The sequence below is a fragment of the Bombina bombina genome, chromosome 1 (assembly GCF_027579735.1).
Source record: "Bombina bombina isolate aBomBom1 chromosome 1, aBomBom1.pri, whole genome shotgun sequence".
NCBI lineage: Eukaryota > Metazoa > Chordata > Amphibia > Anura > Bombinatoridae > Bombina > Bombina bombina.
Genome location: NC_069499.1, coordinates 859,248,135 through 859,267,556, shown reverse-complemented (window position 1 = coordinate 859,267,556; position 19,422 = coordinate 859,248,135). Strand labels below are relative to the sequence as shown.

General features: G+C 32.7%; 1 protein-coding gene across 1 annotated transcript in view; it reads right to left on the bottom strand.

Annotated features, from left to right (window-relative positions):
• Positions 1-321: 321 nt before the first annotated feature.
• TOX3 (TOX high mobility group box family member 3) overlaps positions 322-19,422 on the bottom strand; it is a 171,321-nt gene continuing 152,220 nt past the window's right edge. The window contains exons 5-8 of the mRNA XM_053692564.1: positions 7,509-7,778; positions 6,147-6,374; positions 4,190-4,270; positions 322-2,151 (exon numbers count right to left, since the gene is read on the bottom strand). Of these exons, the coding sequence (XP_053548539.1) occupies positions 1,393-2,151; positions 4,190-4,270; positions 6,147-6,374; positions 7,509-7,778 (1,338 nt within the window). The 3' untranslated portion in view covers positions 322-1,392. The remainder of the gene's footprint in view (positions 2,152-4,189; positions 4,271-6,146; positions 6,375-7,508; positions 7,779-19,422) is intronic.

The following is a 19,422-nucleotide window of genomic DNA, read 5'->3' as shown; positions in this document are numbered from 1 at the left end:
TATATAAATATACACACAAAAACATTAATATATATATATATATATATATATACACACACACACATATACATATACACACATACATAGACACATTTTATACATACATACATACATACACACCCTACACACATGTGTGTAATTTTGTATTAAGTAAACACTAATAATAGTGAAGTGTCTTGTAAAGTGATGTATCTTGTGAACAGGCACAATGCATCATATACAAGAAGTTGGCAAATGTGTGCTGCATTTTTGGTCCTCAGCTGGAGTGGTAAATGTGTTAATGATAAACCTTGAAAAAAATAAAGGAACACCATGCAAACCTTTACAGAAATGTGTTTATTCTATCGCAAGATAAAATTATTTTTTTTCAGTTAAGCAAAATACAAACAACTTAACTGCTGCTATCAGAACTCATAAAAAAGTATAAAACAGCATAAAAACACAATAAGCAATGTAGCAAGTAATGGTTTCTGTAACCAGTGTTACATTAAAGCCTTGTTTATGAAACAATTTACATCAAATTATCATAAAACTTACAACCTGAAAAGAAAATATATACAACTCACATAGGGTTTCCTTTTTTAAATATTCTACTGGTAGTACAGTATTTTTAGCATTAGGTATTTTTAGCTCATGTAATAACCATTTAATAAGTGCATTTCCTTTTGAAAAATACATTGTTTTATTAAGATGAGGGTTACGCCTACACATAATACCCAAACATTTTTTTTTAAAATGAACATGTTGGAACAAGTAACCTATCAACACATTGGTACAGTGAAATGTAAAAGAAAAAAAAGAAAAGAAAAAAAAATTTGGTTGCTAATGAGATTTGCAATTGATTTTTGTAGCATAGACAAAAATAAAATAATTAAAAAGAACTTTGGCAAACATCTGTGATTTACATATTTAAATGACAAAAAATTGCCATTAAATTATGTATGTTGTACAAATGCACTTGCATGATTGTGACATTTTTACATTACAGGTAGTTACAACTGCGATGAAGTCTTTGTGAGTCTCAAATACTTTGCAATGCACGTGGTTCTCCAGAGAATGCACAGAGAGCTTCAACTCATAGTAGAAGCCTTGCAGTTTATAGTGAATTTCTGGTTTAATATATTCAGACCACATAATTCACATATTTAGGAAAATCTTCAATAAATTAAAAAGGCATCACAAGAAAAGAGGCAGCTTTCTTTACTTTGTAGAGAGCTGAATTATAGGATGCTAAATATGATACACAGTTACATTAAAGTTCTTTATTGCCTATCTAATAGACATTTAAGAGAATAATTTTGTTCATTATGCACCTTTGCATAACCTGCAAGTATAATTTACACTGTACGCACCTTCCCTTAAAGAGATGAACATATCCAGAACACTGGTTTATCAGAAAATACTGACTTGAGACAACACTTGAGTCTGTGCCTGTGATTGTATCAGAGGCTGATGATGTTGAGGTGCTGGGGGAGGGCTACCAATGTGTGGGATGGGTGAAGCTATCTGGGAAGGCACCCCAGACTGGGAAGGGGCAGGAGAAGGCTGCTGGGGAGACATTTGCGATTGGTGCTGCATATGTTGCATCTGCTGTTGCTGTTGCTGTTGCTGCTGCTGCTGCATCTGCTGCAGATGTATGTGCTGCAGCTGTTGCTGCATTTGCTGCTGTAGCTGCTGCTGCTGTTGCTGCTGTAGCTGCTGCTGCATATGATGCTGAAAATGTTGCTGCTGCATCTGTTGTTGGATCTGTTGATGCATTTGATGCTGGTGGAGTTGTTGTTGCTGCATTTGTTGAAGCTGTTGCTGTTGCAGCTGCTGAATATGATGTTGCTGGTTCTGTAAAGATGGGCTTACTTGAGAAGAAGGAGGACTGGCAACCATTGGTGCACCCATGCTGCTCATCAATGGAGTTCCCATGGTGGATGGCATATTTGGTGCAATGGTAACAGAAGCCACAATTTGGCTAGAAGGTAACCTCATTGTTAGAGGTTTAGGTGCTATTGCCCGTGGGATTGACTGCATATTTTGTGCAGCCATTGATGCATGTTGGGAAAGGGAGGAATTCAGCAGCAAAGAAGAGGAAAGATTGGTAGATGCCAGTGTTTGCTGAACTGTGCGTATTGTTTGTGCTTCAGCCGATTCTGCTGCAGCCTATGAAAAGACAAGAAATTTTATCAGGTAAGTTTTCTCCAAAAAAATAATTTTTATGTATAATAAAGTGGGCTACACTGTGACCAATTTTAAAAAAACTAAACTCTTCTCTATAAACATACTTCAAAAAGGAAAAAAGAACATTACACACACAAACATAACAGAAAGGAGTCAACATTATGTATGGTTTAACATACAGGAATAGTGTCTAATGTGATAGTGGGATCTAGAATATAAGTATGGTATCTGGGACCTAGATTATATAAGCCTGGTCTAAATGAATGTGGTAAATGCCTTTAAAAAGTTAAAATGCACTTGTAAAAGCTTTAAAAGTATAGAATGCAATTTCCTTTACAAATCTGGAATATTGTATACACTATACTTTATTTAATCCATTATGATATTAGCAAATCCAATAACAATAGTAGTAAAAAAACATATCAAAGTGAACTTATAAATCAAGAATACATGTTTTCATATTTGAAAAATGTCCAGAATCTGAGTATCATATTGCTTAGAAGAAAAAAAGATCTGTGAATTATTTTAACTTCTTTGATTAAGTTTCCTGAACTAAGACTTGAAGACTCAAGTTGGACACATCAGCTGTATAGCATGTAATAAAAAAGAACAGATGTGACTAGCTATTTATTGTTGCTAGATAATTGCTGCCAACTCATCCCTTAAGTCTCTTGAGCCAAAATGAAATTATGCTAAGAGATCACTACTACGGTTATAAGCATGGTTCCTTTATATCTGAATGAAAATGATACTATGCAAAAATTATATATATATATATATATATATATATATATATATATATATATATATATACACATACAAAGAGAGAAGCGTTCTACCAGGAACGAACAACAGCTCATCAGCTAGTTCTTTGGCGATTTACCACCTGGAAGCAGCCTCTTTTAGACCAGTGTGCTTTTCACAGAGGAAAACTTTCCTGAAGTATATCAGTCTGGGGAAGTCTCCCTATGGGACTGCTTCCGGGTGGTAAATCGACATAGAACTAGCTGATGAGCTGTTGTTCGTTCCTGGTAGAGCCCTTCTCTCTCTTTGTATGCAAATTAATATGAACCTGGGGAAGTCTCCCTATGGGTGATGGGGGAAACCAGATGTGGACTCCTTGCCCAGTGTGCTAAGAGGAATGTGGCTGCACCTCACTTTTTCAAGACAATCTATAATTAAACATACAGTATATCCATGTGTATCCATCGTGCCTCTCTCTTTGTTCAGTTCAGCCCCTCAGTATAAGCAACTTGCTCTGAATCATAACAATAGTGGCCAATTCTTAATGTATTTTTGTGGGTTTTGTTGAGATATACTCAATTCCATCAGCATGTTCAACATATTTGTAAATAACATTACTGAGATATATATATAGCAAACTCTGCTGGATAAAGTGACAGATTTGTTTGTATATCTATATATATTTTAAATGTGCAATTACAGATTATAACAGTATAGTTTAAACTGTATTTTAATGGGTTTCCGGTGGGGTTTGGTGCAATTTTGTTTGAAAATTGTTATATGTAAATCTAACGTGCATAGCGTTTGTAGCACCTTGGATTAATATATTGCATGTTTAATTATAGATTGTCTTGAAAAAGGCTGTCTGTAAAAAAAATTTGTTTTATGAAACCAGAGCTCTGAGGTCACGCTAACAGCACACGCGTTAACTTCAATAGCGCCCAAGTTATCACGTTTACTTTCAACTTGTAATAAGAATAAGATGCAAGCAAACACCCCACGATAAACCCCTTTTCGCTTGCATGTAACTGCTAGCACTCCACTCGTTATCTAGTCTATTAAGGGAAAAACTATTTTAAACTACACTGTCCCTTTAACAGCTAGACTATGGACTAGTTGTGCGTAAATGAGGACATTCTGCTAGTTACAAAATCAAAACAGTTTTACCTTATTTTTTTTTTCATTAAAAAAAACAACATATATAAATAGCTTTTATTTACATACATTACACAAAATTTCCAAATCTAATGTCCATTAAAATTATTTCAGGACTAACCTTCGAAACAAGACTTGCTCTGTAGGCAGCAAGAGCTTTTAAATACTCCTTTTTGGCAGCTTCGGTTTTTCTTTTATAAACCTAGAGAAAAAGAAATACTTCTGAGTAAAATTGTAGAGCATTTTAGTTTGTTTTTAACAATACTGCACTACACAAAAATTAAACATTTTTATTCTTTATTATCCTTTTCTATCAATTTTATAATTTTGCCTTCAAATAATTAACCCTATGAAACTGACTTTTTAAAGCAAATTTGTTATATTTGTAATCTAAAAAAATATTTGAAAAAAAAATGTAATGCTTTATTAGAAACGTATTTAATGACCAATAGTATAAAACTGGGGGATTATAAAATGGTTAAGGAAGTTTTTTTTCTTTTCTTTTTTTTTGGCCTTGTTTCCCACGTGATAGTCTGCTTCTTTCTAAGAATTCTTTTTTGCACAACTCAACAAAGAGACAGTTGTTGCATAGAGCTACAAATAGGCTTGATTAATCACCATCATTAAATCATAACAAGGAAAGTCTGGTGTGGAGCAGATGTCTTAGAAAATTGTACACAATGCCTTCATGTTAAATTTAAAGACTGAAAAAAAAAAGATATACAGTTAATTATCTTTTAGTTACAATATATTAGGGTGATTTCCTTTTTTTAATAATATGTATATTTTTTTGTCCATGTTTAATGGCTATTCACTGTTATCAATTCATATTATGTTGATAAAAAAATAATCAGATTTTACTACCTTTTTAGCATGAGTTTAAAAAGTGTTAATAAATAATATGATCATTATTACATTAGGGGATTAACAAACTAATTTTTTGCCTACACGTAGAATGCATTAAACACTATTTCAAAAAACCTGCGTAAAAAAATAAATATTTTAACTGTAATTTTTCTACAAAATGTGTATTTAAAGGGACAGTCTAGTATGAATTAAACTTTCATTATTCAGATAGTATTTTTAATTTTAATCAACTTTTGAATTTACTTTTATCAGCAAATTTGCTTTTTTCTCTTGGTATTCTTAGTTTAAACTAAACATAGGTAGGCTCATATGCTAATTTATAAGCCTTTGAGGGCTGCCTCTTATCACATGCTTTTTAAATCTCTTTTTAACACAAAGAGACAGAAAGTGCACGTGGGCCATACAGATAACACTGTGTTCAGGCACAGAAAGTTATTTAAGATCTAGCACAATACAATGCTAAATTTAAGACAATAGATAATAAACAGTCAAAGTCATGTGATCAGGGGGCTGGAAGAAGGTTCCTAGATACAAGGTAATCACAAAGGTAAAAAGTACATTAATATAACTGTGTTGGTTATGCAAAACTGGGGCATGACTAATAAAGGGATTATCTATCTTTTAAAACAATAACAATTCTATGGTAGACTGTCCCTTTAATTGCAGTCCAATGATGCATTCTTTGTTTATCTTATTGTTTTGCTGTTGACGGATATAATAAGCTAACAAACTGATCAAGCAACCACTGCATAGAATGTATTTGGGATAGGCTTCAAAATCTCCAAGAAATTGGATAAACCATTAAAAAAACAATTTTCATAATTAACAATACTTTGCAATGTGCTCTCATTGTTCATGTTGCCTCTTGTTCTGTAATTGAATATGCATAACCAAATATTTAAAGGGGAATTACATTTAGTTTTAACGGGATATGAAACCCAAAAATGTTATTATAGGTAGACATCTGGAGCCCTACATGACAGGAAATAGTGCTGCCATCTAGTGGTCTTGCAAAAGGATAACATACATCCCTAAACATACGTCCCTTTTTTTCCACAAAAGATACCAAGAGAACAAAGAACAATTGCTAACAGAAGTAAATTAGAAAGTGGTTTAAAATCACATGCCCTATCTGAATCATGAAAGAAAAATTTGGAGTTTCATATCCCTTTAATGTATATTTAATATTTATCATATAAGTTATACCATACCTGTTTTTGCTCTTCTCCTAAACCATCCCACATAGAAGCCACAATTTTGGAAACTTCTCCAAAGGTAGCATTAGGATTCTGCCCTTTGATTGCTGCCTGTGTATCTCTAAAAAACAGTGCATATGCAGAGACTGGCTTCTGTGGTTCATTTGGATCTTTCTTTTTCTTCTTCTTTGGAGTTTTGGGTTTCTTTCCAGAGTCTGGGGCTGCTCTTTTCTCTCCAATAACCTAAGAAATTAAACCAAGAATTACTCCTCAGCAAAGTATTGAGATTCTGTCACATAAAACAGTTATTAGCACATTTAAAACATTCACCACAACGCAGGGCATTTTACTTTCATTGGTACTTGTGGGAAGAGGCTAATTCCTTTAACATGTCAGTATATGCTTTTGTCTGTAGCAGTGACTGATCCCTTAAACATGTCATTGCTATAAGTAGAGCTCAGATTTAGCTGTTTCTGAAGCCTTAAAGGGACATTAAACACTTTAAGATGGTAATATAAAATTATAAATTGTATATAATTTATTTTGTCCCCTTTTCCATTCCATTCTAAAACTGAGATTTTCAGTTCCTGTTAGAAATGGAGGTGTAGAACACTGTTATATTCCACACAGTCATTGGCTGCACACTCTAGTGACCTATTATAACTGTCCCTAATTGGCCACAGCAGAGAAGGTAACCTAAGTTACAACATGGCAGCTCCCATTGTTTTATAGACACTAACACTTTACACTTATTTTGTCAATATTTAAACAGCTAATGAAACTTTAAAAAATACATCTATATGTTATTCTCAGACTGATCTTTTCTTTGAATGCATCACTCTACCTTGCATTTATTTAGAGTTACATGTCCCTGTTATTGGTAAAATATTCTCGGAAGACAACAACTCAGACTTAAAAACTTTTGTTTGTTTGTTTTGATTTGTGGACCCAACCATTGTAGGGTCTGAATCACTCATAGCATTGAATAATATCACTAGAATCCATTACCTTTCTCGGGGCTACAGGTGTTCTAACGTTTTTGATTAACTGATTTTGCTTCAGCCCCTTCTCACATATGTATAGATGCTGAAGTCCAAGATATACTAGAAATCTTATTATCTCATAATAATGTCCTGCTATTATCTAGCCTGTAAAAATGTAATTAGCCTGCTGATGTTGTAAACAATATTGTAAACAAGCTATGAAAAGACTGCAAGACTATACAAAGATACCTCATAGCCCCTAAAGCTATGCTGAAGGCATATAAAAAATAATCAGATAAAAATACAACAATTTAGCAATTTAGTGTCTAGTTAAAGCCATATGGGTTACGTGCCTCTAAATAGATATTAAGTTTGTGGAAGTAAGTAAAATTACCCTATTTGTTTCATCAGCATCTTCTTCATTGACAGAACTGGATGGAGATGGTGTTGCTGATTTGCTTGCAGGAGGAGAAGGAGAGGTATGAGGAATGGCAGGACCACCAATGTTGAGTCCTAACTGTGCACTGAGCTGGGACTGGTTAATAGTAGTTAGTTGACTGGGTGACATTATTCCTGCTCGTGCTACATCTGTCATGTGAACCAGTGACCTCATAATTAACGAGTGATCCTGACGATATTGGGACATCTGGGCATGTCTTTGGTCCTATAAATAAAAGAAATATACGTTTGATGAAGGGTAGTTGTCACATATTAGACTAGTGCACTTTTGTCATTGTAATTTATTTGATGAAAATTAGGCAAAAATTAGACAAGAATTTATTTGAAATGCTCTCTCTTAATGACAAATACATGTTGCCACCCAAATGAAAAAATAACGATTAGTAAAATGATCAAATACCTCTAAGTTATTTTTCATTGACTAAAAGACAATTATTTGAAGGTACAATAGTTTGGGATTACAGTGAGTGAATTATAAATTGATCTATAACTCATTATCAAATCTTTTTTTGACTAATAACTATGAAGAATATTTTATGTTCTAATTTGCATCTGTTTTATCGCTTTGCAAGAACCGAAGATCTGTTTCAGTTTATCTTTCTTAATTTAAATCTAATTTTAATCAGTAACTAAGCAGCGGGTCAAGCAGGCAATGTAAACTTTACAACATAAATGCCATGAGCTAGTTCATAGATATTCTCATATTTTAAAGGACTACCATATCAAAGGCCTAAAACTCTTGTAGTGCACTAGGCTCTTGGAGTAAACATATTTCTCACTAAGGGACTGATATTCAAAAGCTCATTGAGATGGAAAGAAATCATGCAAAATATTTTGATTTTTTTTAAACCTTATATTGTAATGTAGGCATCTCTTCTTCATATGAAGAACCCTGTATAGTGAGCTAAATATCTTTCAAATTAAAATGTGTGTTTCTAACATTTTTTAGGGACCTCTTAAAGGGACAGGTCACCCAAAAATGTTCTTCCCTTTAAATTATTCCCATTCCCATGCTAGAGTGTATTAAATTGTTTACAAGTAGCTCCTTTACTCCTAGTTTAGCATTTGAAATAGCTGATTTATCCTGTGGTATAGCCAACTATACAGAAAATGTTGATACTGGAGTATACGTTATTGACCAGCCTAAGTAAACACAGCCAGCAGAAGAAGTTACACTCTCAGTAGGGTCCAGGATAGTTAAGTAATAAAATGATAATTGTATTGAGCTTTGTTATTCCAGACAATTATAAGATAAGGAAGCAAATCTGTATACCAAAGTGACCCGGACAGATAGCTCAGCTGAGCTCTGTAGCAACCCAAGGGTTGCAGGTTTGATCCCAAGCAAAGTCCACTCATCCTTCCGAGGTCGATAAAATGAGCAGCGCCTTGAGACCCTTATGGGTAATTAGCAGCACTTTACAAGTACCACATACATACATAGCATAATGAGATCTGATATTACCTTTAAGTTCAACCCATTGTAATAGGCTGTGGTTTCAAAGCACCAAACCAGGTACTTCATATACACAAATAAACATGAAAATGCAATGTATCAAATATTTTATACTCTGCAGCTGGTATAACAAGTGATTGAAAATACATTAATGGAAAAACAGTTTTTCAGTGTACTGTCCCTTTAATACTGAGGAGATGTATTAGATCATCTTGTCTGAGTGGAGAACTTTTGAATATCAGGCCCCAAGAGGACTCACAATCCTCTTTCTTCATCTATATCAAACTAGCAAAACAAAAAAATCAGGTTTGAAAGAGACTTTCAACCTTACTCTTAATAGGCAGATGCTGAACAGAAATAAGAGGAGTGCATATAAGGAAACATATGGGAGGTATCAACAATATACAAGTTGCAAAAAATAAAGATTGTATAATATCACAATAATTAGTATTCTATTAAATCAAATAATGGAAATGTATATATATTTTTTTAAGAAGAATGCAAAAATACAAGAAAAAAAAAAAGAATAGTTTCACTACATATTGAAGAATAACTATTGAAGAATGCACGTTGTAGTTATCAAAGCTCATTAAATGTTTACATAATTCATCTTCTCTTTTTTGCCTTCTTGATATTAATCGTCAATGATGTTAATATTTCAGGGTGTATAATTGAGCTACGTGTAATTTTTATATCAACTATTAATCTCAGCATGAAATGAAAAGAAGCCTTTGGCTGTTTGTTGATGATAAACCAAATCTTCACTGAAAAGCAAAAACTGCATTAAAAAAAAAATAGACTTGCATTTGATAAATTATTATGGCCTTCAAAAAATGAAGTTGTACTTTGGCCGTTAAACATAGCAATAAACATCTTCATAAAAATAATAAGCGCTCGTTTTAATAGAATGTTCCACACATTAAACACATTAACGATCCATGAAATAACTGTTTTATCTGCAACACATTAAGCAACATTGTCCCAACACTGTATTAATTGAAAATGCACTCATGTTCACTAAATAAATGCCCATAAAAACAGAAAATAAAATGAAACTCTACAAAAATAAAATAAAGCACGATGTACAGATAACAGGCTGTAAAATAGCTGACATATACATGTATTTCTAAAGTGATATATTGGTAACAGATATTTGTCATATTTAATTTTATATCTCATCTTGCTGAATTGCTGATTGTGTTGGGTAGATGGAGGGTTCAGTTTATTTGCTGAGGCCTGGGATGGCTAACTAGAGAGATTTCATTATTCTAATGACGCATTAAAATTCAGGCATGATTACTACATGCTAATTAATGATGGTCACCATTTTGCTGAACCAGAATACATAACAGTATTGTTGCTACATTGCTCTTTAACCTGAGATTCTGCTGTTTTATGGCTCGCACCAGCTGCTCACTTCCTGCTCAGTGGAATTTTAATAGAAATATTGTATTCTGCATTCATTGATTTAAAGGGACAGTATACTTTATCGTTTAAAAAGATAGATAATCCCTTTATTACTAGGCTGACCATATTGCCGCTTTAAAAAGGGACACATATGAAAAATACATATGTCAGGGCTGTTTTCAGGGCAGTTTAAAGAAATGGTTTTGTATAAGATACCTCACATATGTATTTTTCATATGTGTTCCTTCTTAAAGTGGCAATATGGTCAGCCTATTTATTACCCATTTCCTAGTTTTGACTAACTAACAATGTTATATTAATACACTTTTTTACCTCTGTGATTACCTTGTATCTAACCCTCTGCAGACTGCCCCCTTATCTGAAATTTTTTGAGGGTTGCATTTTACCCAGTCAGTGCTGACTCATGAAAACTCAATGGGAGTGAGCACAATGTTATCTATATGGCACACATGAACTAGCACTGTCTAACTGTGAAAAACTGTAAAAAAAGCACTATAAGGCGGCTTTCGACGGATCAAGAATCAAGTAGAGCCTACCTAGGTTAACCTTTCAGCAAATAATACCAAGAGAACAAAGCAAATTTGATGATACAATTATAATGGAAAGTTTAGAATTGCATGCCCTTTCTGAATCATGAAAGTTTAATTTTGACTTGACTGTCCCTTTAATTGTTTTCTTTTCTATAGAAAACAAAATAATTATGTATTTTTGTAATGAAACTGAAAACATTACCCAATAAACCATTTATCCAAAATCTGCACAGCTTTAACAATAATCAGATTTCATCTATATAAAGGTCTGGAACCCATATTTTGTTATCAAATTTTAGTTCCCTATAATATATATCAAAAGCTGCATGGTTTAACAATAAAAAATAGATATTATCTGAAGGGCAATTTTTTTTCTCTCGGAACTTTAAATTTTTTATGTCATCTTTATACCTCAGGTGTTCTTTTTTAATGTCAGTCATTATGTAAGCCCACCTAGCTAAAATATTGACGGAGTAATATATGAACAGAGGCTTTTATTCAAATGTATACGTAAATATATATATATGTAATGACTGAAAGAGTGGTGAGTTGGAATTCTTACACACCAAAATCATATGCAAAATCAACTGCTAGGGTGTTCAAGGGACAGGAAACCCAACATTTTTCTTTTACGATTCAGATACAATATACAATTTTTAACAACTTTCTAAATCACTTCTATTATCATTTTTACTTCATTCTCTTGGTATCCTTTATTACACAAGCAGCAATCACTACTAGGAGCATAGCTGAACTCATCAGTAAGTCAATGATAAGAAGTATATATATGCAACCACCAATTAGCAGCTAGCTCCCAGCTCCTGAGCTTACCTATGTATGCTTTTCAACAAAGGACACCAAGAAAATGAAAAATGTAATTGTGAAAGAATTAAAATTAATGTGATCAAGGTATCTAATCATTGCTTGCTGCAAATAGTGACTCTTGGCATCACACAATTTGCTCTGTTACTCCTATAATGAGTTAGATTTTATTAATGGTAATTATATATATATATATATCAATCATTTCCCAATAGCACCTGTTCCAAGTAATCATGTGGCCACTATTTAGGAGGTTTTTCTACAGGCATAAAACCAAAGATTTGCAGAATACTGTAATACTGTCTACAGTACATGTGAGTAGTTTGTCATTTGTTTGGTTTCTTAAAGGGCCAGCACAGTGAACTGTAAAAAAATGAAAATAGCTATCAAGCACATAAGAAGAGCAGTGTTTTTTCATGCTGTCCTTTTTTATATTGAAGCTAACAGGAAGTGTTATGTTTGTGTGCATGTAAAAAAAAAACTTGTCCTTTTTATATGCAGAAAAGAAAAAAAAATGACTGCTCACTGGCTGATAAACAGAACTTCCCCCTGCCTACTTGATGGATAGTGACATGCCTCAAAAGCATAAAAACATTTTTTATATTGCCGTTTACATTCACAGCATTAATTTCAGGGCCTTAAATATATTACATTATTATATATTGTTATATTACTTACATTACTCCTTTCAATTTTGAGAGGGGCCTAGAACCTAACTCTCCATGATATACTTTCCATTGACTTGCATTATATTACTCGGACTGGGCTCATTTTACACCGATTATTTTTCAACTATTCCTTCAGGAATAGAACACTTGACTAAACAGATTATATATACATATACACATACATATATACACGATGAAGGAAGGCACTCACTGGTCTTTTCATCAAAAACTTTATTTAGCGTCACATACATACATATATACATACACACACACACACACACACATATATATATATATATATATATATACATACATACACACACAGAACGGAGTATACCCCTGTGCAATATCACTTAAATATTAAATTATTAAAAATTGTATCACCTTACCGTAATTGCATTACTTCTATGTTTTACAGTAGGGTTTTTACTCTTAAGTAAAATAAAAACTGTTTAGATTTACTATTAAAAAAAAAAAAAAACAGCCCACAGTAGGAACTCAATGCAACAAAAGTCAGTACACCTTTCATTAATGAGATTAAAATCTTTCGTTTTTTCAATACTTTGTATGCCCATCTTAATTTCTGATGACAGACTCAATCCTCCTCGGCATGGAGGATACCAGTATTGCATATATTTCTGGAGAGTTGTTCTTCCATTCTTCAGAGGCCATTGTTTTCAGCTGCTCCTAACTGGAGGGGTTGTGTTGATCTACCTCTCTCTGTAAAATACCCCAAAGGAGTTCTATTGGGTTCAAGTCAGGTGACATACTTGGCCAGGTCATAGTTTTCACTTTTGTGTTCTTTAGAAACTCTTGTGATTTTGGCAGTGTGCTTTGGATCATTATCATGCTGGAATATTCTTCTTCTGCCTAGCTTCTGGAGACTGGGAGTCATCTTGTCAGCAAGTATTTTTGTATATCTTCAGGCACTCATGCAGCCCATATCACCATACTACCACCTCTCTGCTTGACTGTTGGTGTATGCATTCACTGTGGTAGTCCTGGCCAAGTTCATGTCAAACATGTTGGACCCCTTCTGATCCAAGCAATTTTTTCATGGTCTCATCTGACCAAAGAATATGTTCCCAATATTCATCAGACTTCTTTTCATGTTCTTTTAGCAAAGTTTTTTATTGGCTATCATCCATATATATATATATATATATATATATATATATATATATATATATATATGCACTATCCGAGTTGTCACCGAAACTCCAAATTTCCATTAATAACCCCTGAGCCAAGTCTAAAGCACTGTTTTTCAGAGATAGATGGTGCAATTAGTGCACTGTCTGTAGCGTCATTTTAGGAGGACAGCCACTGCAGCTCTGAATAGAGGTACTATGGTGTTTCTATCTTGTGTGTCAGTGATTGCAGGTGTAGTCACTTTTGGGGCCTGTATATAAACACAGAAAGGGACTGCACTCTTAGACTGGACTGGGTACACTTCCTATGAACCTGCAACATGCACAGCCCTGGGCATGCTTCCATAAGCCTGTGCACCTTTGACTTGCTCCCAGTTTGTTTGATTGAGAACTTGCATTGTTTGGCTGTATTAGGGACCCAGGTTTGGGAGAGAACTTGACGTGGTACCTGGGCTTGACCCATTTAGCCTAATGTGGTAACTAACTCTTCCAGCTTTGCTTAGCTGAGTGCTTGCAAGTGAGTGCAAGACTTCCTCTGTGTGTTGTATAACGAAACATAAATAATTTGTATTTGGCATATGCAAAAAATTGTAATCATATTTTTTTTTAATTATTTTTACTGTTGTGAGGGGATGATACAATGCACTTAAAAAAGACTATTTAGATATATATTTTTTCTATAATAGGGTTGCCGGGGGAACATTAAAGTAAGTAATTCTGAAATTAATCAAAGCTAACCTTCTGTTACATACAAAAGCCTAAACATAAGAGAATGTTAACAAGTTCAATTTCCATTCAATTGCTACTGCTGTTCTGAGAAGTGTTTCATTGCAGGAAAGAAATAAAAAATAATCTATATGGTAATTATAAAGACAAATTCCCAAGTAACTTTCAGCTGTATGAAAGGTCAGTGCTATTCAAGATATTTTATCAGTGCCCTGCACATACTTTCTGTCCTGTCATTTTAAATCTGAACAGTATTTTATTTTCCCATTTGCAGCTACCTGCAGAATTAAGTACTTAAGCCAAATAAAAAAAAAAGAATGTTGAATTCTGGCAAAGGCTATAATAGCAGAGAGATAAATCGTTCAGCTGTTCACAAGCAAGCCTCTGGGGCTGTAGATTTTTCTTTCTCCTGGTGCACTGTGGGTATTCAAAACTTGTTCAACATCATTTCATTTCATTTCAGCCACTGCCTGAGAAAACTAAATTACAGAATCAATCATATAGAAGGTCAGTGTGAGACTTCATTACAAGTATTGCATGCTTGCATGAATATCTTTCATTTATGACTGACCCAATATGTCACAATAGCTGTCTTGTAAAAATAATCCACTTTCTGGAATTGATGTAGTACTGATGTCAATACCGCTCAGCAAGCTGGACAGATTATAGGGAAGTATTAAGAAAAAAGGAGCTCTGGAGGCAAAGATGTAGTTACTAACAACTGCTATTGTCTAGATATCTAAAAACATCATTAAGAAAAAAAAAAAAATAGGCAAAGGACCTGGAGTTTTAGCTCCCGTGGCTGCAAATTTTTCATGTCTGTTTATTGACAGGGAAAATCAAGATTCCTGGTTAAAAAGATGTTCTTGACAAATTGGACTTTCTGAAGAAGAGAATTATTCTTTGACAGATATTTAATAACTGCTTTCTTTAACCCTGTTTCCATCAGTACTATATAGTTATACATTATTCATATTTTTGGATGCAGATTGATAGATAGATAGATAGATAGATAGATAGATAGATAGATAGATAGATAGATAGATAGAAAGATAGATAGACAGATAAACAGACTCTGAAACTTTCAATATTTATAATACAAAATAACACAATATAAAAATATTCCTTGTGGTGTTTAATTTTGGAATTTCACACACACACATATAAATATATATATATATATATACATATGTATATATATATACATATATATATACAGACATACTGTATATATATATATATATATATATATATATATATATATATATATATATACATACATACATAATGTATATATATATATATATATATATATATATATATATATATATATAATGTTATAAGCACACATATAAATTCATAAACGCAAATGTTTTTCTCACTCTTTCCATTGACCAGTCACAACCATTATTAAAGAAGAAAGCAGTTTGAAACATGTCATATAAATTGCTCTTGTATGAGCTATTCCATTGTGCAAACCTTTAACACAATTCCAACAGCAATTTCTAGAAGCAATATTGTCTAAACTGTGTTCCACATAATATGAAATCATATTCTCAATGTATCAAAAAATTATATTTATTAAAATAACAAGGACTTAATGGATCTCCAGATGTCCACAAAGCAATAAAAGAAGTCACAGCTCATTTTTAACAGTCCTCCTCAGGGAAATATGTAGTATAGCGTAAAAATATTATCATTATTTAGCTGGCCAGTACAAACCCTAAGGGAAACATGCTGGAACTTTGACATAACCTATTTTTAACTGTACCCCTGGCGATTGTGCGTTCATGTTTATAGGTGGACATGTCAAATAGGTCAAAGAACAAAGATACACAGAATTAATCATGATCCCTTACTGCTTGCTGCATTATGTTTTTTTATCGCTTGAAAATAACATTTCTTTGATGGGAAGTGTAAACAAAAATAAACTATAATAGATACCACTATAAGAAGTGTGTTTCAATAACATATCAAGTAATCTCTTTAAAGGCAAACAACCTATCTACATTTGTAGTAGCAGACTAAACATGTTTATGAACAGTAATGATACTAATTTTTTACATTACCATTATAATTTTTAATCATCATCATCACATATTCATTACACTTCAAATTTGGTCATTTAATTTGACTAAGTCAGTTACATACTGCTTCATTAAATAATATTCATGTGTTAATATATCTTTTAGTATATATCTGCTATATTTTTATATTTCCCTTGATATCCCTATTCATTTTGTAGATATTAAATTTAACTCCCCATGAAATTAAATTCCAATGGTTTTGGTGCCTGTGGATATCCAGTATTGATTCCAAGGGCTTTTTGTTTCCCAATTATAGGTAAAACAATTTAGCCAATAACTAATTTAATGATTCATTGCAAGCTCATTGATAAATATTTGCCCTACAAGTAATAATAGATAGACATCTTATTAAGGCATGTCAAAATATTGATGTGGTTTATTTTAATGAACTCCATAACAAATAGAGGGGCTAAGCAATCAAGATAAGAAATTGATAAATTAAGACAGGCAAGTGTAAATTAATTAATCTCTGCCATTTGTTCTTTCCACCTTCTGTATTTTATGTAAGGGAAAGGTGAAAATCTGGAAGCATTATCTACATACATTAGTTTGTACACAATAACGATGTTCGCCATAGTTTATTGATGTGTTTTTGTCCTGCTTGGTAAAGCAGAGTAATGTTTTCAAAAGATGTTAAATAAAACTGATAATGTATGTGTGCCCTTTAGTAAATGTAAGGGGCAGATTGATGGCAAAAGATAGTTACATGTAAAACTGATATTTTATAATCATTACTATGTTAACTTTAAAAAGAATAGTAAACACAAGACATTTCTCTTGTATAAATAGAATAACATATTAACCAAGTCAAAATGATTTTAAAACAAATTAAAATTATTTTTACTGAAATTGTTTTTTTTTAAAAGGCAAACTGCACCCACAATTTGCTTTATTTTGAGTAGCCAATCTGATCTTTAATCTGCAGAGAACAAGACCAGCCATGGTCATAATATTAATATAAAGTGCATTGTTTTGCAGTTGTAATTAGTTAAAGCTTACTAGAGAAAAATATGTAGCATGGTCAGCGCCTTATGAAGTAAGCAGGGTGCATAGTAAATTATGAGAAATAGAAAAACTAAATCAGAGCTAATTTACATGGAAAAAAACAGCAAAAAAAAAATAATAAAAGTATATTGCTTTGTTGTTTTCATTATGCATAGCTATTCTATTTAAACATCTTCTCAAATGGTTTACTTTCCCTTTAACTGTAGTAGCTGTTAGAGTTATTTTTAAATGACAAATGTTTCCAGGTTTAATTGAACTGTAGTTCTATAATGAAGCAGGATATCAATATTGTAATTATGTATTTTATAAATTATATGCTGCCTTAAAGGGCCATGAAACCCACATTTTTTTCTTTCATAGTTTAGAAAGAGCATGCAATTTTAAACAACTTTCTAATTTACTTATTTTATCTATTTCGCTTAATTCTCTTGATTCTTGATATCCTTTGCTAAAAAGCATATCTAGATAGGATCAGTAGCTGCTGATTGGTAGCTGCACATAGATGCCTCATGCAATTGGCTCACCCATGTGCACTGCTATTTCTTAAACAAAGGATATCTAAAAAAAATAAGCAAATTAGAAAATAGAAGTAAAATGGAAAGTTGTTTAAAATTGTATTCTCTACTTGAATCATGAAAGAAAAATGTTGGGTTTATTGTCCCTTTAATTGCTGTTTATAATGCATTCCATTAATGCTCTTATAATAATTTCTTACACCTATTTTATTATGTGGATTATTAATATTATTACTATTTAGGAATCTCAAAGGTTTAACCATTTAAGTTGTACTTGTAATTGAGGTTAAATATTAAAGGGACAGTCAAGTCCAAAAAAAAATCATTTTTCAAATAGGGCATGTAATTTTAAACAACTTTCCAATTTACTTTTATCAACAATTTTGCTTTGTTCTCTTGGTATTCTAGTTGAAAGCAAACCTAGGAAGGTGCACATGATAATTTCTAAGCCCTTGAAGGCCGCCCCTATTTTATTTACTTTTCACAGCAGGGGAGAGCAAGCTCATGTAGGCCATATAGACATTTGTGATCACGCCCATGGCTAGTGGCAGACACTGCACTAATTGGCTAAAATGCAAGTCAATAGATAATAACTAAAAGTCATGTGATTAGGGGCGGTCAGAAGATGCTTAGATACAAGTCACATAAGTAAAAAGTGTATTAATATAACAGTGTTGGTTTTGCAAAACTGGGGAATGGGTAATAAAGGTATTATCTATCTTTTTAAACAACAAAAATTCTGGTGTTGACTGTCCCTTTAAGATACAATAATGGTAATATGAGATCTGATAGCAAATTGCTACATTATGTTTGTGTCAATCTGCAACTTAAACAAAACAAAGCATTCTCAACTTGTGGTCTTAGCTAAGGAGTACAGTATAACAGTGAAGGAAAAAACATAATTTATGTAAGAACTAAGAACTTACCTGATAAATTCATTTCTTTCATATTGGCAAGAGTCCATGAGCTAGTGACATATGGGATATACAATATAATATAAGTTTCCCAAACCTCAAAATGCCTATAAATACACATCCCACCACACCCACAACTCAGTTTAATGAACAGCCAAGTAGTAAGGTGATAAAATAAGGAGTAACAAAGCATACAAAAGAGGAACTGGAAATATAATTGTGCTTTTATACAAAAATCATAACCACCATAAGAAAAGGGTGGGCCTCATGGACTCTTGCCAATATGAAAGAAAATAATTTATCAGTTAAGTACTTACATAAATTATGTTTTCTTTCATGTAATTGGCAAGAGTCCATGAGCTAGTGACATAATGGGATAGAAATACCCAAGATGTGGAAGTCCACAGAAGAGTCACTAGAGAGTGAGGGATAAAATAAAAACAGCTATTTCCGCTGGAAAAATTAAAATTAAATCTACACAAAAAAAAAAGTCTCTCATAATTTTCAAGAATAAAACTTAAATCATAAGCAGAAGAATCAAACTGAGACA